The 25,737-nt window shown below is 47.5% G+C and overlaps 1 protein-coding gene across 3 annotated transcripts in view; it reads right to left on the bottom strand.

The window, feature by feature from the left end:
• The window catches only part of Sptbn4 (spectrin beta, non-erythrocytic 4), a 91,261-nt gene that overhangs the window by 14,954 nt on the left and 50,570 nt on the right, over positions 1 to 25,737 (bottom strand). For all 3 annotated transcript variants that reach the window (XM_085841998.1, XM_021166019.3, XM_085841999.1), the window contains 6 exons: positions 24,294 to 24,440; positions 21,586 to 21,849; positions 4,309 to 4,533; positions 2,954 to 3,043; positions 969 to 1,247; positions 746 to 876 (listed from right to left, as the gene is read on the bottom strand). In XM_085841998.1, the coding sequence (XP_085698124.1) occupies positions 746 to 876; positions 969 to 1,247; positions 2,954 to 3,043; positions 4,309 to 4,533; positions 21,586 to 21,849; positions 24,294 to 24,440 (1,136 nt within the window). The remainder of the gene's footprint in view (positions 1 to 745; positions 877 to 968; positions 1,248 to 2,953; positions 3,044 to 4,308; positions 4,534 to 21,585; positions 21,850 to 24,293; positions 24,441 to 25,737) is intronic.

The following is a 25,737-nucleotide window of genomic DNA, read 5'->3' as shown; positions in this document are numbered from 1 at the left end:
GAGAGAGAGAGAGAGAGAGAGAGAGAGAGAGAGAGAGAGAGAGAGAGAGATCTAGCCTATGCTGGTCTCTTCTCTGTGTAGCCAAGGATGCAAGTATGATTGAAACTTCTGGCCCCTCAGGACTGCTTCCACAACTAGATACACTCACCTCTACCCAGCATCTCTTAATGGCTTTGGCCCCTTGCTGCCCCCCAGTGGGCAGGGCTCCCAACTCTCTCCCTCATAGTCCAGCCAGGAAGTCCACTTTCAACCTTAACCTCCAGGCTTCTGGACTTGGGTCTTGATCTGTGGTCCTTTCCCACTCCCGGGCCGGGCCAAGCCTCCAAGATTCGGTGAGGTTACATGCTCCAGCTGTGCCAGGGAGGCTCAGCCCCACCCCCATTCTGATCTCACACTCCAGGTTTTTCAGTTCTCCCAAACACTGTCTGTAAAAAGATATCTCTTGCCTGTCCAGGCTATATGTGATTCTGTCTTTGTCCCTCTCTGTGTGTCTCTATCTCTCAGACAAGGATTTTGCTATGTGATCCTTTCTGGCCTGGAACTATCTCTATTGACCACACTGGCCTCAAATTTGCAGCAATCCTCCTGTCTCAGTCTCCTGAGTGCTGGGAATATTTGAATGTTCCATCAAGCCTAGCTCTGGTACTCTTAACTCAATCCTAGCCTTAGATGGAACCTTCCCCCCACTCTCACCCCCACTCCTGAAATGACCTAGTTCCTACCCTGTTTGGCCCTGCCCACCCACCTGTCTGGGTGTCCCATTTCTAGTAGCGCCCGGCACTGGCGTGACAGCTGGGCGATGCTTTCCTCATAGTTCTCCACGCCCTGTTCCAGTTGTAAATGCTTCTTGAGCAGCTGCAGGGTGCTCTGTTCATCCTGGAAGCACAAGGCGCCCGCGATGAGTTCGCAGAGGACGGGGCCTCTGGCTCCGACGTCCCCGAACCCCTGAACCCCTGTTCCGGGCGCACCTTGCCCTTGTCCTCACTCATCATGAGCAGCTCCTGCTCGCCCAGCCATGCCTCCACCTCAGCCACGTCAAAGTAGTACTGTTCCACCTGGAAGGCGGCGTCCAGCGTCTGTTGCCGCCGTTCGGCCGCTTCCCGCAGTCCGGTCCAGGCGCTCTGCAGCTGCTCTTGGCCACGGCGCACCGCTTCGGCCTCTGGGCTGCGCAGCGAGGCCAGGACGCCCGCGCGCTCCAGCACCTCCTCCAAGCGCGGCCCGTGAGCCTGGATCTCCCGTCGCAGGCCCTGAGAATGAGACATCGGGTGGAGAGGAGATCAGAGACTCCACCCCGAGTTCCTCTAAGGTTGACTAGGTCACTGAGCTAGAGAGGACACCCTCAGATCCCCTGCCACTGGCCGCGTAGCACTCACTCATATCCCCATGCTGGAGGTGGGAAATGGACAGGGTCCTTTGGGGCGGGGGGGGGGGGGATGCTGGGAGATGTTGTCTTCCTGGACCTACAGCAGCTGGGGCTACCCTACACAAGTATGATTTGGGTACTGAGAAGTGCAGCAGGGCTGGGGAGTTGCTCAGGAGGCAGCACACCCTAGCTGAAGATCTACTGGCAGTTTATGGTGGGGAAAGGGCAGTCGTCTTTCTTTGGTGTTGTAGTCCCATACCCATACACCTTAGAACACGGTACAATAAAAAATGAAAAAGTAGCCGGCATGGTGTCTCATAACACTAATCCCAGCCCTTGGGTGGCAGAGGCAGGTGCATCTTTAAGAGTTCCAGGTCAGTCTGGACCACACTGTGCTCAAAAACAAACAAACAAACAAACAAACAGCAATAATAATAATACATAAAGAAGGGGATTGTGGATAAGCATAGGGAAGTTGGAGAAGGGACGATAGGAACATGACATAAGGTCATAATACATTGTATACATACATGAAAATCTCAATGAAGAATTAAAATACATATAAATTTAGACTAAAAGAGGGATTAGGTGGGGTAGTGAATCCCAGTTGTGTGGGTCTGCAATCTCAAGTTCTCAGGAAGCTGGGGCAAGAGGGTTGCAAGGTCAAAGCCTTCCTGAGCTACATACAGAGTAAGTTCAAGGACGCACTGGCTGTCCTGGAACTTGCTCTATAGACCAGGCTGGTCTCCAACGCAGAGATCCACCTGCCTCCCGAATGCTGGGATTAAAGATGTGCACCACCAACACCCAATATCTGGCTGTTTGGGGCTTTTACTAAAGGGTTTGTCCCCTGGAATTTTGGAAGCACTGCTCTAGATAGTTGTTAGTGTATAGAAATCGAGTTAGAGTGCCAGAGACTTTTCCAGGGGTTCAAGTTCCACTCTCCTACCTTGAAAGGAAGGCTAAGAAAGCACTCTACCACTGAGCCACGCCCCCAGCCCCTCACTGGGGGATTCTAGGCAGGGGCTCTACCACTGATCCACGCCCCCAGCCCCTCACTGGGGGATTCTAGGCAGGGGCTCTACCACTGAGCCACGCCCCCAGCCCCTCACTGGGGGATTCTAGGCAGGGGCTCTACCACTGAGCCACGCCCCCAGTCCCTCACTGGGGGATTCTAGGCAGGGGCTCTACCATTGCATCACACCCTCCACTGTTCACTGAAGGATTCTAGGCCTTTACCTACGGAACCATCATCTGACTGGCCTCCTTCTGTGGAATTTTTGAGAGGGAGAAGTCCTCTTTGGTTTTGGTAGCAATATGTAAACCTGAATCTGTTGGACACCTTCCATCACCAACTAAAGAGAAGACAGTGACCTAAGAACAAAGTTAACCCGGCAACAACCACAAGCATGGAGACTCATGGCAGTCTCTAGATGCACATGGGTCTACCTGCTATTGCCGTGCTTGCTGAGTACAATAGGCAACTCATTCTCTCTCTCCCATCTACTTGGCTAATTATTTAACTGACTTCGTCTCTAGAACTCACATCCGCATGGCTCCTACCTCACTCCCTCACCTGGCTCAACTCACCTGGTTCTTTTTGATGTGCTGCTGGACAGCCTGCAAGCCAGTGCCTCGCTCTGTCTGCATGGCCAGTGGCAACCGCTCTTGAACCCATGCCTGGAGAGAATACAGGAGAGGGTCCGTGGGAGAGCCCCCCCCCCCAGGACTGCTGCCTCCCAACAAGCCTTTTGATCTCTTTACATGCACCAGTGCCCTTTCTCACCTAAGCAGCCTCTTGGGTGACACACTACCTGCTCTCTGCTCTTAGGGGCAAACTTTTGCTTAGCTTTGGACTCCAACCCACAGGCCCTGCTTCCTGGAGTTCCCTTCTCATCATCCTCACCCCATCCTCCCTCGATCCAGACATCCTTGGGAAGCCTGCCCACCCTCTGACTTTGAACTTCTTGGAGCTGTTACAGCTCTTCCACCATCGTGTGGCCTGAGTCACACCCTAAGTTGGGCTGGGGTATCATTGTCTAGGGACAGGCCTGAGCCCTGCATGTAAAGCAACAGAAGGCAGCTGCGTTTGGATACCTGCTGGCCCTAGCATCTTCTAGTCTGGTTTGGCTGAGAATGAGTAGAGAGTAAACAAATGAGTTAGTGGATACAGGACTGAGCAGTGAGTATCAGGATAAGATGAAAGAAAATGAGTGAAGTCAGGGATCAAGACCAATGCATGAAAATGAATCCATGGCCAGAGGTGCTGGGAACACTTGCAATCCCAGCACTTGGGAGGTGGAGATAGGAGGATCAAGAAAAGTCCAAAGGCATCTTCAGCTACAGAGCCAGTTTCAAGCCGGCCTGGACCACATAAGACTAACAGTCAAAAGAAAAAGAAAAGAAGAAGAAGGAGGAGGAGGAGGAGGAGAGAAGGAAAAGGAGAAGGAGAAGGAGAAGGAGGAGGAGGAGGAGGAGGAGGAGGAGGAGGAGGAGGAGGAGGAGGAGGAGGAGGAGGAGAAGGAGAAGGAGAAGGAGAAGGAGAAGGAGAAGGAGAAGGAGAAGGAGAAGGAGAAGGAGAAGGAGAAGGAGAAGGAGAAGGAGAAGGAGAAGGAGAAGGAGAAGGAGAAGGAGAAGAAGAAGAAGAAGAAGAAGAAGAAGAAGAAGAAGAAGAAGAAGAAGAAGAAGAAGAAGAAGAAGAAGAAGAAGAAGAAGAGAAAAGAAGAAAAAGGATTGTATGAGCAAATGAGAAATGGATAAATGGATGCGTGGCTAGAGTAAAGGAATGTGGAGGGGCGAAGGACCAAAGAACCCATCTGACTCTCACCCTGGCGCAGCCCGGACCACAGTCATCAATCAATTTAAGAGACTCAGACATCAATTCCCGGCCTTAGGTCCCGCCCCATCCTCGAGTCCGGGTCCCAGGCCCCTATGCCCCGCCTCACCAGTTCATCGTCTAGGTCGTGCGCCACCTGATGCAGCTCCTTGGATGCCAGCAACAAGCGGCGTCGCTCCTGCAAAGGCTCCAGCAGGCGCACCAGGCGCTCGCCCACTGCACTCTGCCGCTCCCCCACCAACTCCTTGCTCGCCTGCTCCAGCGGAAGCGCTGCCGTCTGCGCTTGAAGCTCGCCCACCTCTCGGCACCACTCCTCCACCTGAGACTCCATGGACTGTGGAGACAGCGGCATGGTCAGTGGTCCCACCCTCCCTCCAGGCTCCTTATGGTGACCAGGCACTCACGTGAGCAGATCCTTTACCTCTCCCCTGCACGCCCCACCCCCACCTCCCGAAGTACCACACTCTCCCTGTATGAACACACAGGGCTTCTTACCAACCCCTACCTCCGCACTTTTGCCTTAGAGTGGTGGGTGGAGTACTCTGCCAGGTAGACCTCCCTTGTCAATCAGATTTCAGCTCAAATGCTACCTTCTCACATAAGATCAAAGGACCACCCCTCCCACTAAAAAAAAAAAAAAAAAAGAGCTATCCATTCATGAATTTTCTTCAAGGTGGAATGAATCTCTATCTTAGGTAGGAGGGAACTGAGGCCCGGAGAAGTAATTTGACTAATGAATGGATCTTGTCAGATATAAACCCAAAACACAAAACTACTTCAAGGTGGAGGCTGGGGTGTAGCTCTTTGAGACAGGGCTTGCTTGGCATGCAGGACACCCCAGCATTCAAGAGATGGAACAGGAGAATCAGGAGTTCAAGGTCAGCCTGGGCTACAGGAAAACTTGTCTTTTTTTTTTTTTTTTTAGAGGCTAAATACACCGGAGAGTTAATATATCTTATAAATGTCATTTGAAATCCCCAAAGATCAGTAAATGGGCACTGGCCAAACAGCTATCGATTTACCTGGCTTTACTTGCTCTTCATGTTGAAAATGGTTACAGATGGGTTAAAGGCTTAAATGGAATGAGTAAACCCTGAATTAAGAGAAGAAAAGCTGCCCAAATGCTTTGAGAGTCTTGGGGGAGGGGCTTTCCAAGAATAAAAGTCACCAGGGCAAATAATTCTAAATCTGGCCACATGAAGACATGTCTGTACTGACCCTAATGTCACAAAACACCAGAAGCCAAATGAGTACTAAAAGGAACATTTCAAAGGCAGGAAGGAAGCCATTTTTTTACCCTTACTTGTTGTTTGTGTGTGTGAAGGCATGCGTGCTTGTGCCATGACACACAAGGGACTGTCAGAGGACTGAGAGAATTTGAGAGAACTGATTCCCTCATTCTACTGTGTGGCCTAGGGAGCAAACTCAGCTCATCAGGCTTGGTGGTAAGTGCTCTTACCCACCGAGACATCTTTCTTCTTAAGATTTATTTATATTTTTATTTGTATGTGTATTTGTACCACATGTGTACAGGTAACTGTGGCGTTTAGAAGAGGGTGTTGCACCACCTGGAACTGGAGTTACAGGCAGCTATGAGTTGACTGATGTGGGTACTGAAACAAAAATTTTATCCTCTGGAAGAGCAGTCTTTTAAAAATTATTTATGTGTGAGGGTCTTGCCTGTATATTACATACGTGTGTGTGTGTGTCTGTGTGTGTCTGTGTGTGTCTGTGTATGTGTGTGTGTGCTACCCTTGTAGGAGGGAACAGAGCACTGGACTTCTTAGAACTGGAGTTACAGACAGTGTGATTTAAATGAAAATGGCCCCTTAGGTTCATATATTTGAATACTTGGTCCTTAGTTGGTAGATTTGTTGTTTGGGAAGGATTAGGAGGTGTGGCCTTGTTGGAGGAGGTGTGGCCTTGTTGGAGGAGGTGTGGCACCAGTGGTAGGCTTTGAGATTTCAAAAGCCCACATCAGACTTTTTCTCTGCCTAATGCTTATAGATCAGTTGTACACTCTCAGCTACTGCTCCAGTATCATGCCTGCCTGCCTGCCTGCCTGCCTGCCTGCCTGCCTGCCTGCCTGCCTGCTGCCAGGCTCTCCCCATTATCGTCATGGACCTTACTACCCTTTGAACCAGACCCCCCCCCTCCATTAAGTGTTTTCTTTTTATAAGTTGCCTTGGTCATGGTATCTTAACACAGAAATACAAAAGTAACTAAGACAGACAGTGCGAACTACCACATGTGTCCTTAGAACTGAGTCTGGGTCCTATGCAAGTGCAGCTTAACTACCTTTCTAGTGTCCTCCATCCTTCCATCCCTCCTTCCTCCCTCCTACCACTCTCTAAGACAGATTTTCAAGTAGCTAAGGCTGGCCTCAAACTCACTATATAGTCAAGATGATCTTGAACCTGTGATCTTTTCCTTCACCTCTCAAATTCTAGGGCATCATCATGACAGGTTAAAAATAGTTCCTTTAAAACATTCAGAGATAAGGGCTGGAGAGATGGCTCAGAGGTTAAGGGTACCGACTGCTCTTCTGGAGGTCCTAAATTCAATTCCCAGCAACCATATGATGGTTCACAGCCATCTATAATGGGATTAGATTCCCTCTTCTGGTATGTCTGATGACATTGACAGTGTACTCACATACATAAAATAAATAAATCTTTTTTTTTAATTTATTTATTTATTATATGTAAGTACACTGTAGCTGTCTTCAGACAGTCCAGAAGAGGGCGCCAGGTCTCGTTACGGATGGTTGTGAGCCACCATGTGGTTGCTGGGAGTTGAACTCTGGACCTTCGGAAGAGCAGTCGGGTGCTCTTACCCACTGAGCCATCTCACCAGCGCATAAATAAATCTTTAAAAAAAAAAGACCCTCAGAGATAGCGGGGTGTGGTGGCATACACCTTTAATTCCAGGCAGATCTCTAGGAGTTCGAGGTTAGCCTGGTCTACAGAGCAAGCTCCAGAACAGCCAGGGCTGTTAAATAAAGAAACCTTGCTTTGGGAAACAAAAAAACAAAACTTAAAAAATAAAAATTAGGGGGCTGGTGAAATGGCTCAGTGGGTAAGAGCACCCGACTGCTCTTCCGAAGGTCCAGAGTTCAAATCCCAGCAACCACATGGTGGCTCACAACCATCCGTAATGAGATCTGGTGCCCTCTTCTGGAGTGTCTGAAGACAGCTACAGTGTACTTATATATAATAAATAAATAAATCTTTAAAAAAATAAATAAATAAAAATTAAACCCTCAGAGATTCCCTCCACATATCCTCAAGCCTGCTCCTGCTCCCTTCTCTTCATCACAATAGCCACCCGTGAACAGGTAACTCTAAAGCTTTGCTTCTCTTTGCACATGGTCTTTCTCTGTAGCTCTGACTGGCCAGGAGCTCATGGATGATCCTTCCCCCTCAGCATCCCTCAGCATCCCTCAGCATCCCTCAGCATCCCTCAGCATCCCTCAGCTGGAATCCCAGCTGCACACCCTGATGTGAAGACTGTCCTCACTCCTGTGTCTTTCAAATTACTGCCCCGCTTCTAGAATGGGAGCCTCCTGGGCACTGCCAGGCCTGCTTTACTGCTCTATATGAGGTGTCTGGAGCAGTATCCGGCACACAGTAGGCCTATCGTGTGATGTGTGCAATGCAGGAAAGCATATTATCCGCAGAACTGGAGAGGTGGCTCAGCAGCTAAAAGCAATGGCTGCTCTTCCAGAAGAGCTGGAATCGACCCCCAGCATCCAAACAGTGGCTCACAACCATCTGTGACTCCAAGTCATAGGGATTCAACAACAGGCCTCGTCAGGTACAATGCATGTTTGCAACGAGACTTGGACACACGAACAATTTTTTTAAAAATCTGAAAACAAGTAATATAATTGAGGAAAAAACAAAAACAAAAATCAAACCTGTCCCAAACAGAAATGGACAGCAAATGAAAATGGGCAGCAGACAGAGGAGGAAATGCATAGAAAGATGCCCGGTGCCACTGAGGGGCAGGAGAATGTAGCTCATAGATGGCGTCCTTTTTAGCCAAGTGTACGGACTGAGACACTCAGCCACCACTAGGGGCGATAGAAACGGGCAGGTTCTTGTATAAGCCAGTTTGGCAGCTTCTCCCAAAGCAAACAGTGCCCAGATCTCAAGAGATACGCGGCACCTATACTCAAAGGAGTTGCCTTTGGGTTTCCTCTAGCAGAGATTACAAGGAGAGGAAAATTAGAAACAACCTCAGGGTCCATTAAGAATGAGGTGGTGCGGGCTGGAGAGATGGCTCAGTGGTTAGGTGTGCATTCTGATGTTTCCAGAAGACTGAGTTTGGTTCCCTAGTCCCATGATGGGTGAATCACAAGCACCCGTAACTCCAGCCTTAAGGGAATGGGACATCTCTGGCCTCCATGGGCACCTGAACTCACTGCACATACCTACCACCATAGTTAGAAATAAGAAAAGTTTGAACCTCCACAAGCCCTGTAAAGCCGGGCACAGTAGTGCATGTTTGTCAACCCAGTGCTTCTAAGGAGGGATGGGTGTTGGAGATAAGAGGATCCTGGAGAGGGTGTGGACCAGCAAGCCTGGTGTACATAGTACAAACGAGCATGGATCCATCTGAAACAAGGCAGAGGACGAGGACCAATGCCTGAGGTGGGCCTCTGGCCTCCACATATTTGTCGTGGCATGCATACACCTATGTTTACACACAGGGACACACACACACACACCATAGGCACACCCACACACTGGGAAACACATACACACAGGAACACACAGGAGCACTCACAAGGACACACAGAAACTCACACAGGGATACACATAGGAATACACACAAAAACACATAGGGACATTACACACAGGGACACACACACAGGGAAACACACAGAAACACAGATAGGAATACTCACAGGAGTTCACACACAGGAACAGACATAGAAACACACATACAAGAATGCACACACATGAGAACACACACAGGAATGCACACACACACAGAAACACACACACAGGGACACCCACAGAAACACACACACAGAGACACACATACACAGGAACAGACCTAGAAACACACACACAGGAATACACACACACAAGAATGCACACACACAGGAATACACACAGGAATACACACACACAGGGACACATGTGGCACACATCTATCACTCCAGCCTTGAGGGGGTGGAGGCAGGGGGATCAATAGTTCCTTCTCATCTACATAGCAAGTTTGAGGCCAGCCTTGGCTACGTGAGTCTCTGTCTCAAAGCTAATAATAATAATAATAATAATACAAGAAAGAAATAGTTAAAGAAATCTGCCAGGCTGTGGAATAATAGCCAGGAGTAACTGAGCAGAGGAAAAAGCAATTTCGAGCCCGCCATATGATATGTATTTGTAGTGAGTTGCACATGGATAAAAATCCCCTGGAGTAAACAAGAAATTCACAACAGATGTCACCTACCGGAGGGATTCGAGCCCACAGAACAGAGAACGAGGCTGGGGGAGATTTGCACATATAATTTTTTCATATGGTTTTTGATGTCTGAACCATGAAATTTTATTTATTCAAAAATTTAAATTAAGCATGAAAACCAAATAAAATGAAGACACTAAGGAAAACATACGAGCATACTCGGAGACTCATAGAGAAAAGTCTAGAAGGATACACGCTAGCGGATCATTGGGGTTCCTTTGGGAGCACGGGGCTGCGAGTGGGCGGGGCTGGGGGCGGGGCTTTACGTTTTATTGACGATTTCTAGGTTAATGAGATATTTCACCAAAAATGTGCTTACAGAGTGCTTGTCTGATTCCAAACAGACGAAAGGGAAGAAAACAGAGCAATAATAAAATTAAGAGGTAGCAGATTAAAGCAAAAAACTGCGACACAAGGCTCTCAGCTCGAGAGCTAACATTCCTTTCTTTCCCTTCTCCTTGCTTTCTCTCTCTCTCTTTCTTTCTTTCTTTCTTTCTTTCTTTCTTTCTTTCTTTCTTTCTTTCTTTCTTTCTTTTTGTACTAGAGTCACATATATTTACAGTGCTATTCCTTTAAGCTTCTTTCTTTGCAAATGGAAATTTTATTAGTTTACTTATTCACTTCTCATACCCCTCCCTGCCCCCTCCCAGTTACCCTCTAGACATTTGTCTTTTAAAATATAGTTCTTAAAGATGCATGTGTTTTACAGGCATGTTGGTACATGCCCTTAATCCTAGCCCTCAGGAGGCAGAGGCAGGTGGATCTCTGTGAGTTCAGGGACAATCAGAGCTACATGGTAAGACCCTGTCTCAAAAAAATTTATTTTAATTGCTTTAATCGATCAATCAATTGATTTACTACTACTAGAGCCTTCACTGGTAATTTTTTAAAATAATTTGCTTAATTTGTTTTTTATGGGTATGAGGGTGTCAGATCCATTGGAACTGGAGTTACAGACAGTTGTGAGCTGTCATGTAGACACTGAGAATTGAACCTGGGTCCTTTGGAAAAGGAGCCAGTGCTCTTAACCACTGAGCCACCTCTCCAGCCCCTGCTGATAAGTTCTTAGCAAGTATTTAGCTACTGAGCTGCTGCCCCACCTTCCTTTTCTCTTTTAGACATGGTCTTGGTAAGCAAATCAGCCTGGCCTTGAACTCATTATACATAGCCTGAGCTAGGCCTGGACGTTTGATTCTCCTGCTGACCTCAGCTTCCAAAGTAACTGTGATCTCACCTATTTGGCTCCAGGTATGGCAGGTTCAGGAACATATTCTGTCTCTCTCTCCCTCCCCCACCCCCCCGACCCTCACACTCAGGGTACCACCATGTAACCCATTCTGAAACTCATAATCAGCTGGCTTCAGCATCCCGCCTCTCTTCCAGGTTCACCAAGCCTGGCGAGGAGGCTGCAGCGGATAGTCTGAAGTCTGGGCAGGCGGCTTGGTGGGTAAAGATGCTTGCTATGTTAGGGTGAAGACCCAGGTTTGAATCCCCTGAGCCCACAAGAAGCTAGGCATGGTAGAACATGTCTTTACCCCAGCAACATGGGAAGTGGAGACAGACGAGTGGGGAAACTCACAGGGCAGCCAGCCTGCTGCTCACAGTAACAAAACAGAGACACCACCTGGACGTGCTCAGACAAGACGGGCTGCGAGGACTGAGGTCGTCCTCTGACCTCCATATGCTCCCCAAAAGCATACGTGCATCCACACCATGATGACATAAACAAGCGTGTGTTACACAAAACCATACATCCCTATATGTATGTATGTATGTATGTATGTATGTATGTATCTACATCTCTATCTATCATCTATCTATCTATCTATCTATCTATCTATCTATCTATCTATCTATCTCACACACATAAGATGATAGAGAAGACTAAGGAACACGCCCAGTTTCAGCCTCAGATTCCCTCCTCTGCCACACACACATGCAGAAATTCACACCTGCACACATACCCTAAACACAAAGGCAGCCTGAAATTACATGGGTAAACTCCAGCTCCCTGCTGTAAGAGCCCTGCAACAGCATCCCCAGACAGTGACCCCATGGCCAGGGATGGAGCTGACGTCTCTCTCCCATAGACTCTGGGTATCTAGTTAGTAGACCCCTTTCATCTGTGAAGGACGGTAAATGGTTCCAAGTATACTAGGCCTTGGCTTGCTTGCCCAGGACCTCACCTCGCCCAAGCTGGGCTCAAACTCATTATGTAACTAATGATGACCTTGAACACCAGACTGTGTCTGTGTGTCCCTTTCCCTCCCTCCCTTCCTGCCTCTCTTCTCTCTCTCTCTCTCTCTCTCTCTCTCTCTCTCTCTCTCAATTTCATATGCATTGGTGTTTTGCCTTCATTTATGTCTATGCCTAATGTGAAGCTGTTGGATCCCCTGAAACTGGAGTTACAGACAGTTATGAGCTCCCATGTAAGTGCTGGGAATTGAACCCCAGGTCTTCTGGATGACAATCCAGTGCTCTTAACTGCTGAGCCATCTCTCCAGCCCTCTTGCACCTATCTCCAGGCATGCGCCACCACATCCAGTGTATGGGGTGCTGGGGATTGATTCTAGGATTTTATGCACGCTAGGCAGGCCCTCCACCGAGATGCATTACAAGTATCCTGTCCTGAAATTACAAGGATCACTAGACACACAAAAAGGGGGGGGGGAGGGCTGGAGAGATGGCTCAGCAGCTAAGAGCACTGGCTGCTTTTCCAGAGGTTCTGAGTTTAATTCCTAGCAACCACATGGTGGCTCACAACCATCTGTAATGGGATCCGATGCCCTCTTCTGGTGGCTCTGAAGACAGCTACAGTGCACTCATATACATTAAATAAGTAAATTAGTCCTTTTAAAAAATTGCAAATCCAGCTGGACATGGGTTGTACACACCTACAATCCCAGCACATGGGGTATGTAGCCTGGTCTATAGTCTCAAGAAAAAAGAAAGGTGGGCTGAGGGTAGCCCAGAGGGTAAATGGCCTGATTCTAATTCTCAGATCCTACAGTACAAGGAGAAAACTGATTTTTGAAGGTTTTTCTCCGACCTCCATATGTGTGTCACACACACTACATGCACATACATATATACGTAATAGTAAAGAAAAAAATTTTTTAAAGATATATTTATTTATTTATTTATTTATTTATTTATTTATTTGTTTAATGTAAGTACACTGTAGCTGTCTTCAGACGCACCAGAAGAGGGCATCAGATCTCATTACGGGTGGTTGTGAGCCACCATGTGGTTGCTGGGATTTGAACTTCGGACCTTTGGAAAAGCAGTCGGGTGCTCTTACCCACTGAGCCATCTCACCAGCCCAAAATTTTTTTTAAAAAAGAAAAGAAAAAAGGGTGGAGTGATAGAAATCTGCATCTTATGGTATATATAAGTTATATCATTTTCCCCAAAGCCATTAAAGTTCAAAAAAAAAAAAAAAAGGAAGAGGGCTGGAGAGACTCAGCAGTTAGGAGCACTCACATCAGGTAGCTCAAAAGCAACTGGAGGAGGAAGAGAGGGTGAGGAGGAGGAGAAAGAAGAGAAGGAACAGAGGAGCAGGAGGAGGATGGAGTGGTGCCAGCTCACACCTTTAATTCCAGGTCTCTGGAGGCTGTGGGTCTCTGTGAGTTCAAGGCCAACTTGATCTGCATATTGAGTTTCAGGCCATCTGGAGCTACATAGGGAGTTGCTGTATCAAGAAAGGAAAAAAGGGGCTGGAGAGCTCTCTTCCAGAGGACCCAGGTTCAATTCCTAGCACCCATATGGCAGCTCACAACGGTCTATAACTCCAGTTGCAGGGGATCAGACATCCTCACACAGACATACATGCAGGCAGAAGACCAATGCAAAATGAAAATAGATAAATCATTCTTTTTAAAGGATAGAAAACAGAAGCGATGGAAGGAAGGAGGGACAGGGTTTGTCTCAGACACCATAACCTGGGCCCCTGCTCATCTCCTTCCTACTTGGATCCACCGTGTCCTGTCCCAGCTCCCAGTTTCAGAAACAGAAGCCCAGAGTAAAAGCTGCAAGAGGCAGAATTTGAAGCCAGCAGCACAGGACCAAAGGCCCGGTGCTCACCACGTTTTCCATATTTGGACAATGTGACCCAGCCCCTTGGTCGTGCTGTGGGAGAGTGGAGATTTGAGTCCTGGAATGTCTAAGTCAAGAACCAGGACTCTTGCCTTCAGCCATGCTGTGTTAGAGGCAGAATCAGGGTGGGTGAGGAAAGGGATGAGGAGTGGGTCTCCCCAGATAGAGAGCCCTGCACAGGAAGTGAGCGTGGGGAGGGGTCCTTAGGGCCGTGGCTAGACAGCAGCAGTGCCTACACTGCATGTTCCCTGCTTGTCCCCCAACAGTGGCAGGACAGCAGGAGCCTACATAGCCGAGCCAGACCAGCTGGGAAGGCCCCTGAGGGCTAGCACTCCATCTGGTCTCTCAACCATTTCAAAGGATAGTTGGGCAAAAGGCTCTAAAAAAGGACTCTGGGTTCCATGGCCCGGTCTGGGGATCTGGGAGGAGACATGCCTGTGCTGCAGTGGCTGAGGAGGGGACACAAAGGCTAAGCTGAGATCAAAGGAGAGCAAGGGATGGAGTTTGTTTTGTTTGTTTTTGTTTTGTTTTTGAGACAGGTCTCAAGTAGCCCAGGTTGGTCTGAAACTCACTAAGTAGCCCAGGCTAGCCTCCAGCTCCTGACACACCTCTCTTCTCAGCCTCCCAAGTGCTAAGGTTCCAGGTGTGAGCCACCATGCCTGGCAAGAGATGGAAAATTCAGAGAGACAGAGTAGAGCAATGTTGGGGGGAGAGAGGAATGGCACAACAGGGAGAGGAGAGAGGTTCCCCAGTATGCATGCCAATTTGAATGGTGGCTCTGTCCCTCCCTCTGTCAGATACCCTGTGCTCAGCTCCCAGGCAGGCCCCCAGGGAACAGTAGGACCTTGGGAGGTGCCTCCCATCCCCTAGTGAGGCCCAGCTGGGCTCCATCTGGAGGCCAGAGCCCACTCTTGTCTTGAGCGCCCCCTGCTGGGGAAGGAGCCCAGGAGTCCTGTTCTGGTCCTTTCTCTTTATTTTATCTGTATTTTATCCTGTTTATCTTTACTTGACAAAATGGGACTCCTGCTCCCATCTGCTGGGATGGCTGGAATTTAGGGGAGGGAGAGACAACTCTAATGAAGCCAGAGACTGCAGATCCTTTCTCTGGTCTGTCCCCCTCCCCTCCCCTCCCCTCCCCTCCCCTCCCCTCCCCTCCCCTCCCCTCCCCTTCTTCCTTCCTTTCTCTTAGATGGGATCTTACTGTATATCCCCAAGCTGTCTTGGAATTTTCTCTGTAGACCAGGCTAGCCTCGAACCCACTGCCTCTTTTTCCTGAGTGCTGGGATTAAAGGTGCGCACCAATACACCTGACCTGTCTCTGATTTTGTTTTGTTTTGGTGTTGTTTGAGATAGGGTCTCATGTAGCCCAGCTGGGGTCCCCTTCCTACATAGCTAAGGATGGTCTTGACCTTCTGACCCCTGTCTCCACGACCTGAGTGCTGGGATTGCAGATGTGTGTCACCACCCCCACCAGGTCATACAACAACAGGCATAGCCAACAAAGACATGAGGTAGCTTGTTAGTTAAGGGGAAGGTGCACAAATGCACACCTGGGCCCACCACAGCAGAACCTAAGTGTGGCAATGCTGGCGTTGACTGGAATTCAGGAAACAGCTCGTTTCTGGGAGGAAGCATCATCACCAGAAGCACTCGGGCACCGAGAGAGCCCAGAGTGTCTAGGTTTAGCACCATATGCCACCCCCAAATACACTTATAAAAAATCACATGAGGAGTAGATGCCCCAAATGGGATCTGAGCAGAAACATATGAAGTCATGAACTGTCACCAAATAATGTAATTAAAGTAAAGCTGGAGAGGCTAGCCCAGGACGCTTATTCTCTCGCTTTTCATTTTGTTTTTGAAACTGGGTATCAGCCGGGCGTGGTGGCGCACGCCTTTAATCCCAGCACTCGGGAGGCAGAGGCAGGCGGATTTCTGAGTTCGAGGCCAGCCTGGGCTTCAGAGTGAGTTCCAGGACAGTCACGACTACACAGAGAAACCCTGTCTCGAAAAACCAAAAAAAAAAAAAAAAAAAAAAAAAGAAAGAAAGAAACTGGGTATCGTGTAGGTAGCCTAGGCGAGTCTTAAACTTGTAGGTGTTCTCTTGCTAGGATGTGTGCCATTACTGCTGGCTCTTTTGTAGCCATTTCTGTTGTTTGAGACAGGGCCTAACAGTGGCTTCCACCTCACTCTAGCCAAGGACGACCACACACTCGTCTCCTCTTCACCTCCACAGTGCGGCAATTACAGGGGTGCATCACCTCCGCACCTGGACACGCTCTGATTTGTTTGTTTGATTGATTTTACAATGTTGAGGATAAAACCCAAGATATCACATATGCTGGGCCCTGGTCCCCAAAATAACTTTTTTTTTTTTTTTAATTTAAAAATGTTAGCCGGGCGTGGTGGCGCTCGCCTTTAATCCCAGCACTCGGGAGGCAGAGGCAGGCGGATTTCTGAGTTCGAGGCCAGCTTGGTCTACAAAATGAGTTCCAGGACAGCCAGAGCTATACAGAGAAACCCTGTCTCGAAAAACCACAAAAAAAAAATAAATAAATAAAAATAATAAAAATGTTTTTAGCCAGGCGTGGTGGGGCATGCCTTTAGTCCCAGCACTCGGGAGTCAGAGGCAGGCGGATTTCTGAGTTTGAGGCCAGCCTGGTCTACAAAGTGAGTTCCAGGATAGCCAGGGCTATACAGAGAAACCCTGTCTCCAAAAACCAAAAAAATAAAAAATTAAAAAATTAAAAAAATAAAAATGTTTTTATGTCAGGCATGGTAACCCACACTTTTAATCCCAACACTAGAGAGGCAAAGACAAGTGGATCTCTGTGAGCTTGAAGCCAGCCTGGTCTACAGAGTGAATTCCAGCCCAGCCAGGGCTCTCTGGTGAGACCCTGTCAAAAAGAAGAAGAAAGAAGAAGAAGAAGAAGAAGAAGAAGAAGAAGAAGAAGAAGAAGAAGAAGAAGAAGAAGAAGAAGAAGAAGAAGAGGAGGAGGAGGAGGAGGAGGAGGAGGAGGAGGAGGAGGAAGAGGAGGAGGAGGAGGAGGAAGTGGAAGAAGAGGAAGAGGAAGAAGAAGAAGAAAGAAAAGGCAAAAACCGATGGTTTGGGTTGGTGGAGATGGCTCACAGTCAGGAAATCGCTTGCCACACATGCATGAGGACCTGAGTCAAATGACCAGCTCTCTCTGACAAAAGCTGGGCATGGTTGTGTGACCTCCAGGTAGAGTGAGTGAGAGGCCCTGCCTTCAAACAACACAAACAGGGGCTGGAGAGGTAGTTCAGTGGCTAAGCATGTGTACTGCGCTTCTAGAGGACCTGGGTTCAAGTCCCAGTGCTCTCGACATGTCAGGTGGCCAAGCAACCTGTAACTACAGCTCCGGGGATCCAACACCTCCATTCTCCACAGGCATCCACAAACATGGCACACACGCATACAGATACACACAAGGACATGATTAGAATAAACACATTTTAAAAATAAAGCAAACACACACACATACCATACTCACATATACACATGCATATACACACACACACACATGCACATACCACCAACACACAAACACGCTCACACACATACTCATGCATACACACACACACCATGCAAAGAAGCAACATAATGGGTTTTGATATACTTTCAGATGCATAGACATGTGTATATACATATGTATATACATCTAATACATTTGTATACATACATATTTCATATATACACATATGTGTACTTTAGTCATAATCTCAATCCATTACCTTCTTTTATCCCTACCTCCTATTGACCTATTGATCAATAGGTCAATATAACCTATTGACCAACTTCAAGCCAGGCTGGCTTGAAACCCACTATGTATCAGAGATGGCTTTGATCTCCTGATCTTCCTTCCTCCACCTCCCAAATCCCAGCTTCCAGGTGGGGACCACCAAGAGACCTCCCTATCATCTTAACTCTCAGCTGTGAAGGGGCAGTCAGTCTATGGATATCTTAGGGGTTTCAACTTTTTTGTCTTCACAGTGGAGAGGAGGCACTATCATCAGTATGTCTATGTTAGCAAAGGAGAAACTGAGGCAAAAGAAGATGAATAATATCTCTTAGCCACCCTGCCAATGAGTCTCAGAGTTAGAAGGTGGCAGGCAGCCTGGTTCCAGGCTCTGACCCTTGACAGTGGCATTTCTGGTCCTGCTGTCAACAGTTGAGCCAGAACCAGGGTCCTTCCATTGCAGGAAGAAGGCAAATGGGCACAGCTACTTCTCCAATATGACTCAGCAAGAAAGTGGAAGGGCTAAAATTCAAAACCAGGCATGGTGTTACACTCGATAACCTCTACCCACACTTGGAAGGTTGAGTCAAGAGGACTGCCTGGGGTTCGATCCCTGCCTGGCTGTATAGTGAGACCCTGCTTCAAAAAACAAACAAAACAAACAAACAAACAAAAATAAAACAAAATCCAGGGGCTGGAGTGATGGCTCATGGTTAAGAGCACTGGCTGCTCTTCCAGGGGTCCTGAGTTCAATTCCCAGCAACCACATGGTGGCTCACAACCATCTGTAATGGGATCTGATGCCCTCTTCTGGTCTGTCCAAAGGTAGCAACAATGTATTCATATACATGAAATAAATAAATAATTCTTTTTTTAAAAAAATCCAAATCAACAACTAAACATGGCTGTGTAGCCTTCAGCTCGTCAGGGATTCCATCTGGGCCATGGGCTTCCCCGTGGGCACCCACTGAAGGATTCGGGGTCACAGTGTGTGGTGCAATGTGTTTGCTAACAGTGTGACCTGGGGATCCCTGAAACCCTTTCAAGGCTTGCTGTGAGCTCTTTTTATAAAGAATAGTAAGACAGCCGGGTGGTAGTGGCGCACGCCTTTAATCCCAGCACTCAGAAGGCAGAGGCAGGCGGATTTCTGAGTTCGAGGCCAGCCTGGTCTACAGAGTGAGTTCCAGGACAGTCAGGGCTACATGGAGAAACCCTGCCTCCAAAAACAAAAACAAAAAAACAACAACAAAAAGAAAAGAATATTAAGGCATGGGCTAAGGACGTGGCTCTGCTGGTAGAATGTGGATTTGACTTCCAGCACTGTATAAGCAAAGCGTGGTGGCTTATGCACACAATACAATAATTCTCAGGTGGTAGAGAATGAAGGCTCAAAAATCAAGGTGATTTTTAGCTACACAGCAAGTTCCAAACCAGCCTAGGTTATATGAAACTGTTATCTATCTAGTTATCTATCCATCCATCCACCCATCCATTCATCTATCCACTCACCCACAATATCAGTTTGTCTGTCTGTCTATCTAGTATCTCTCCAGCCAGCCACCAACCCATAGGATCAGTTTATCTGTCTGAGGATCAGTTTATCTGTCTGTCTCTCCAGCCATCCATCTATCCATCCATCCATCTTCCTACCTATATATATGTCTGTCTACCTACCAAGGTGCTAGTAGCCTATATTACTCTCATTCTTTTCAATGCAAGATTTTTCAGAGACCAGCTAGATGATGCATTTGGCCCCAACAGACTAAAAGCAGAGGCAAGTGAGAGGAAGCCCTTTCTCTATTTCTCACCAGGAAGAGCTACAAAAATAAAAAACGACTCACATTTAAACATTGTTCTTTTTACTTATTTATTTATTTATTTATTTATTTATTTATTTATTTATTTATTAGTGTGTGTGTGTGTATGTGTGTGTGTGTGTGAGATGGTTGTCTGTGCACAAGTATAGGTGCTCATCCACGTGTGTGTACACAGAGGTCAGAGGTCAATGTCAAGGCTATGTCCCTTTATTGCTGCCCTCTTCATTTGCTTGAGGCAGGGTCTCTCAGTGAATCCGGAGCTTCTGGAGTCAGTGAGACTGACTGGCCAGCACACCCCAGGGGGCCTCCTACTGTCACCTGCCAGCACTGGGATTACAGTGTGCACTGCTGTGCCTAGCTGTTTTGTGTGGATCAAGCATGGATTCTCACGCTTGAGCAGCAAGCGTTTTGCTGAGTCATTTCTTTCTTTTTTTCCTTTTTTTTCTTTTTTTCTTTATTTTTGCTGAGTCATTTCTTCAGCCCACTTTTTGTTTATAAAAAAATCCATCCTGTATGTAGTATGTGTGAGCACATGCATGTGTGTGTGGGTGCACACATACCACAATGTGTGTGTGTGTGTGTGTGTGTGTAGGTGGAAGGACAACTACACAGGAGTTGGTTCTAGCATGTGGAACCCAGGGATCAAATTCAAAGTTGTCAGGCTTGGCAGCAAGTCCCTTTATTGGCTAAGGCATCTCACCAGCCTCAAGTTGTTCTTTATAAAAGAGAGTTATTAAGGATAATTTGTGATAGATTTAATAGTCACTTCAATGATAAATAAATATTGAAATTTTTCATTTTTCATATGGTTAATAGTGACAGGCCTACTTGACATAAGCAAAGCTTTTCAAAAAAATCAGTATACTTAAATAATTATGCTTTTCTTATTAGTCCTTTTTTTTTTTTCTGTGCTGAGAATGGACCTCAGGGCTTTGAAGGCATCAAGCAAGTACTCTACCACTGAGCCATGCCCCCAGTCCCTCACTGGGGGATTCTAGGCAGGGGCTCTACTCCTGAGCCACGCCCCCAGCCCCTCACTGGGGGATTCTAGGCAGGGGCTCTACCACTGAGCCACGCCCCCAGCCCCTCACTGGGGGATTCTAGGCAGGGGCTCTACCACTGAGCCACACCCCCAGCCCCTCACTGGGGGATTCTAGGCAGGGGCTCTACATATTGAGCCACGCCCCCAGCCCCTCACTGGAAGATTCTAGGCAAGTTCTCTGCCACTGAGCCAGAGTCTAATTTTTTTTTTAAAGCTCTAATTTTACTGTTGGTTTGAAATAGGGTCTCCTGTAGCCCAGGTTAGTCAGGAAGTGGCTGAAGCCAAGCATGTCCCCATGCTTTCATCTCTGTTATGCTGGGATTACCAGCCTATAGTTAATACTCTGCCGTACACAAGGCTGAGGATCAAATCCAGACTACCACTCTCCCAACTCATCTACATTCTCACTTTATGTATTTTACTTATTTATTCATTTATTTAATTTTCCACCTACCATGTTGATCACTTTACAGGAAAAAAAAAACTGAGTAAGAATTCCATCCAAGGAGTAGTGAAGACTTGAAGGGTCCAGGTTCAAATCCAACCCCAACCATTTGCTCCCCAAGTGGGGAAATTCACTTTCCACAGCCTCCATTTATGATCAGCCAATCAAATGCCATCCCTGGCATTTAAAGACAGGTGCCATTCCACCTCTGGAGGAATATGGAGTCTACATTCACACCCCGTACCTACGTGCCACACAGACCTCCAAGGCCTGAACATGAACCAGCTGCCGTGGGGCTTAGGCAGGCACAGAGATGCTCTTTAGGGACCCTTTGTTGGGTAAGACAGAAACTGGCCACTACACATCTTTGGGTCAGGCACTTCACTTTTTGTGTGGTTTTCTCATTGGTAAGATGAGGCTAATAACAGCATCTGCTTCTGGGATTGCTGCAGGGGTCAAGGGGTCAAGAAGCATTGAGCCCAGGGACCAGAAGAAGAAATACTCCACGGAGTATTTATCCTGGCTAAAGCTGTTCTCTTACCTCTGGGCCTTTCTTTCTCCACACAGAAAATAATATCAAATCCTGAGGAAATGTCTTGTATTGCTTATTTCTTTCTAGGTTCCCTCTGTCCTGTGTGTCCCTGACCACAGGGTGATGGCTGCTTCCAGTGACTCCGAGCTGGACAGCCTCAGGTTGAAACACCCCAGAGGGTTGGATGTGAGCCCCCTCACCAGACCAGCCAGTAGGTCATACCTGTAACTTCTTGAGCTGGCTGTTGACAGTGGCCAGGTCCCCACCGGGGTCTACGTCTTGCAGCTGGCTTTCCATGTGAAGCAGCCTCTTGTCCAGTTCTGCAAAGCTCTGCACTAGCTGGTCTGCCTTGCTGGCCTCGAAGAGCTGGCGCGCCTTGGCCTGTGTGGTGCTCTCCAGCTCCGCCCAGCACTGCCGGATCTCACCTAATTTCTTGCGCACAGAGGCTGCCAGCTCCGGTTTCTCCTGCATCAGTTGCTGGCCCTCCTGGCCAGTGGGATGGAAGGTCGGAGTCGGAAAGGAGAGGAAGGAGGAGATGGGCAACAGTAACAGACAGAGATTCCGTGACAACAGGAGAGACACAAAAGAGACAGAGTAGGGAGTTAGAAATGGAAGAGTGGACACAGGCAGCAATAGAACCAAGAAAAACAGATAAGAGACAGACAGGGTAGATAGGGGGACACAAAGAGACCCAAACAGATATGGGAAGGACGGACCATGAGAAAGAAGAGGGAGAGAAGAAGAGAGGACATGGAAGGAGAGAAAAGGGGAGAGGAGCAAGGAGGAGAGGGAAGGGAGGGGGAGGAGAGAAAGGGAAGGGGAGGGGAGGAGAGAGCAAGGAGAGAATGAACCTCCATTAAGCTCAAGGCCCAGAAGACTGGTTTTGCTACATACTGCCCTTTAAGGGTTACCGATGAGATCATTTAAGAGTATAAGGCTAACATGAGTGTCTCTCTTTGAATAGAAAAGTGAGGGTGCCCTCGACTACAGTTCTAAGGGTTCACCCAGAAAAAGGGGAGGTTGATCCTTAAAAGCAAGTACCTATCTAGGCGCTTCCAAAATGGAAGTCGACTGCCCTGCAGGCTCAGTGCTACATTTATGAAATGTTAAAAATAACAGGCACATGCTTTTAATCGCTGCACCAGGAAGCAGAGGCAGGAGGATCTCTGTGGCTTTGAGGCTAGTGTGGTCTACATAGAGTTCCAAGCTAACCAAGATGACATAGTGACACCCTGTCTCAAAAAAAGAAAGGAAGGAAGGAAGAGGAAAAGGAAAAGGAAGAAAGAAAGAAGAAATAAAAATAACAACATCAAACTAGGTATGGTGACTCACACCTATAATTGTACCAGTTGAGAAGTAGAGGCAGGGGGATCACTGGAAGTTGGAGGTCAGCCTGGTCTACACAGTGAGACTCTGTTTCATCAAACCAAAGTAATAAAAATAGATAAATAAAATAAAGGGAGACCAAGTGTGGTGGTGCATGCCTGACTTCCCAGAACTTGGGAGGTGGAGGCAGGAGGACCAGCAGCTCAAGGTCCTCTTCAGCTGACTCGTGAGTCTAAGTCCAGCCTGGGCCTCAAAGACCCTGGGCTACGCAAGACCCTACCTCAAAAAACAAAAAGTAAAATAAAAAAATTAAGGGCTAAGATTATGAGTCAGTGGTAGAGTGGCATATCCAAGATTCTGAATTCTATTTCCAGTAATGAAAAATAATACATATAATATTAAAAAAAAAAGATAGAATGAAAGAAGGAAGGAAAGAAGCAGAAAAGCTGGCTCTGATGTAGCTAGGCAGCAGAGCACTCTCCTAGCATGCATCAAACTCTGAGTTCTATTTCTAGCACCAGGAAAAGACCCCACACACAAATCCATGGGTGCCTGGTCTTATATCACATATACACACACGTGGTACCTGGTACTCTAACACACTTTGTGTGCACAAAAACCCAGAGAGGTGGCTACAGCTATTTGCTTATTTTTACTCCAAAGGGCAAATGGAAGTTGCACGTGGTAATGCAAGACTGCAATCCAGTACTAGGGAGACTGAAAGAAGATCTTGGGTTTAATTATAGGCCAGCCTAGGCTACACAGCAAGACTGTGTCTCAAAAAGCAAGTGGAGGAAGAGGAAGAGGAGGAGGAAGAGGAGGAGGAGGAGTTGGGTAGTGGTGGCACATACCTTTAATCGCAGCACGTAGGAGGCAGAGGCAGGTGGATCTCTGAGTTTGAGGCCAGCCTGGTCTACAGAGTGAGTTTTGGGGAAGCCAGGGCTTCACAGAGAAACACTGTCTCCAAAAACAAAAAACAAACAAAAAGAAAAAGGGGGCTGGAGAGAGATGGCTCAGCAGTTAAGACCACTGACTTCTCTTCCAACGGTTCTGAGTTCAAATCCCAGCAACCACATGGTGGCTCACAACCATCTTCTGGTGTGTCTGAAGACAGCTACATTGTACTTATATATAATAAATAAATTAATTTTTAAAAAAAGAAAGAAAGAAAAAAAAGGAACCAAGAGTTCAGAAGGCCAAAACAGTTCTCTAAGATATCACAGCTGGTTATAGAACCTGAAACTAGGGTTGAAAAAAATAAATAAATTTTACTTGAACCTAGGGCTTCCCCAGCTCATGTCTAACTAAGGCTTCCATATTAAATGGCTTAAGTGATGTGAAAGGAACTGTGATAGAGTTTATAAGGTAGATATGTTAGGAAATAGGAGGATGAGCAACTATCAGAAGACAGGATGACCCTTGTACAGGTGGGCAAACTGAGGCCCTGGGTTACAATAGCTACTTCCAGTCACCTAGCTAGAAGCAGGCAGACATTGTACAGGTTTGAAGCAGTAGAGGGATGGTCAGCCCAAAAGGATGACAGTGAGGGAATCAGAAGCGAGAGTGTGTCTCCCAGACAGCAGAGGACCCTTCATCTTCCTCACCCTTTCTATCTTCTCCAGCCACTCCTTATTCTGAGCCAGCTCAGCCATGAACGCCTGGTGCCGGAGCCATCTCTTGTGCAGCTTGTGGCTATCTTCCCGGGTGCCATCACGAGCCATCAGCATCTTCTCATGGATCCAGCCATCCAGCTGTGCAGGGCAGAGGAAGAGGGCTCAGGATGGTCCCTCTCCCCATCTGGCGCAGCCTTAAAACACCCCTCAAGAACTTCAGGTTCAGGCTCTTGGCCCATAAGAGTTGGGCTAAGTGAAGGGAGGGGAAATCTGTGCAAATAAGACTGATTAGAAGGACTCTCAAGCCCTTTCCTGGTTAGAAGATGACTGTGTGATCCCCCAATACGGAATCCTTGGACTCTGCCAGCCTTAGCCATGCACAAGAAACAAAAGTAGGATGTCTGGACCCACCTCCTTACACTGCAGGTCAAATCAACCTCTTAAACTCTTCAAATGTTTGTAACTCCCGCCCATAGCAAAACTGAGACCCTGAGATGCTGAGATGGCTTAGTGGGTAAAGGCACTTGCTGCCAAGCCTGAACACCAGAGCTCAGTCTCTGAGGACCCACATGGTGGAAGGAGAGAACCAACTCCTGAAAGCTGCCCTCTGACCCACTTGCATGCACCCAAAGTTGTCTACATGTAAGATGAGTGAGATCCATGTCATAAAAAATAAAAATGTCTTAAAGGAGAAGAATTGTGACCCTCTAATAAGGACCAAACCCTCAACTCTCAAAATGGAGGGGAAGGTGCATGGCTGTCACCCCAGAACTGGGGAGAGGATAGTGAGTTTGTGGCTAGTCTGGTCATATAGTAGGACCCTGTTAATTTAATTTTGTTTTTAAATCCTTAACCTATTCTATGGGTTGAATAAGCCTAAATCTAGCCCCAGCACCCCACTGTCAGACCAACATTCCCCCAAACCTCCAGACTATTTCCACATTTAGCTTCCTGCAAATTAGGCCTCTAAGCTAGAGAAGACCCATCCCCCTGGGCTCAGAAATTCTAATGAGACCTAAATGCAGCACCTGTGACTAAGAACACAGTTAACCCAAATTATGACCAGCCAACGCCCAAAATATGAGCAACAGGCTGCCTAGAATCAATCTACCTCCAAAATACAGGATTCCCAATGTGGGTCAGACCAAACCTCCTGATCCAGCACCCCTCCCAAGCTAAGGTAATCCAAAATTCGAACAGTAAAAATGTTTTCTTTAGGCTATTTTCTGAGCCCCTTCCTCCCGACAGGAGTGAGGGCTCAGCTCAGGGCTAGAGTGGTTGCTTGCTTTGCATGAAAAAGTTCTGGAATCCTGTTCTACCTCTAGCACTTGGGGAGGGGGAAGTGCCTGTTAAACAAGACTTGTTCCCAAAGCCGCAATCTCCTCTCTACCAAAGCCTGAGCCTGGGAGGGTTGCTCCTCCCTACTCCAGTCACA

Source organism: Mus caroli, unplaced genomic scaffold, assembly GCF_978045245.1.
Source record: "Mus caroli unplaced genomic scaffold, Mus_caroli_1 scaffold_8, whole genome shotgun sequence".
NCBI classification, from domain to species: domain Eukaryota; kingdom Metazoa; phylum Chordata; class Mammalia; order Rodentia; family Muridae; genus Mus; species Mus caroli.
The sequence above is the reverse complement of the archived record's forward strand: the minus strand, read 5'-3'. Positions and strand labels throughout refer to the sequence as shown.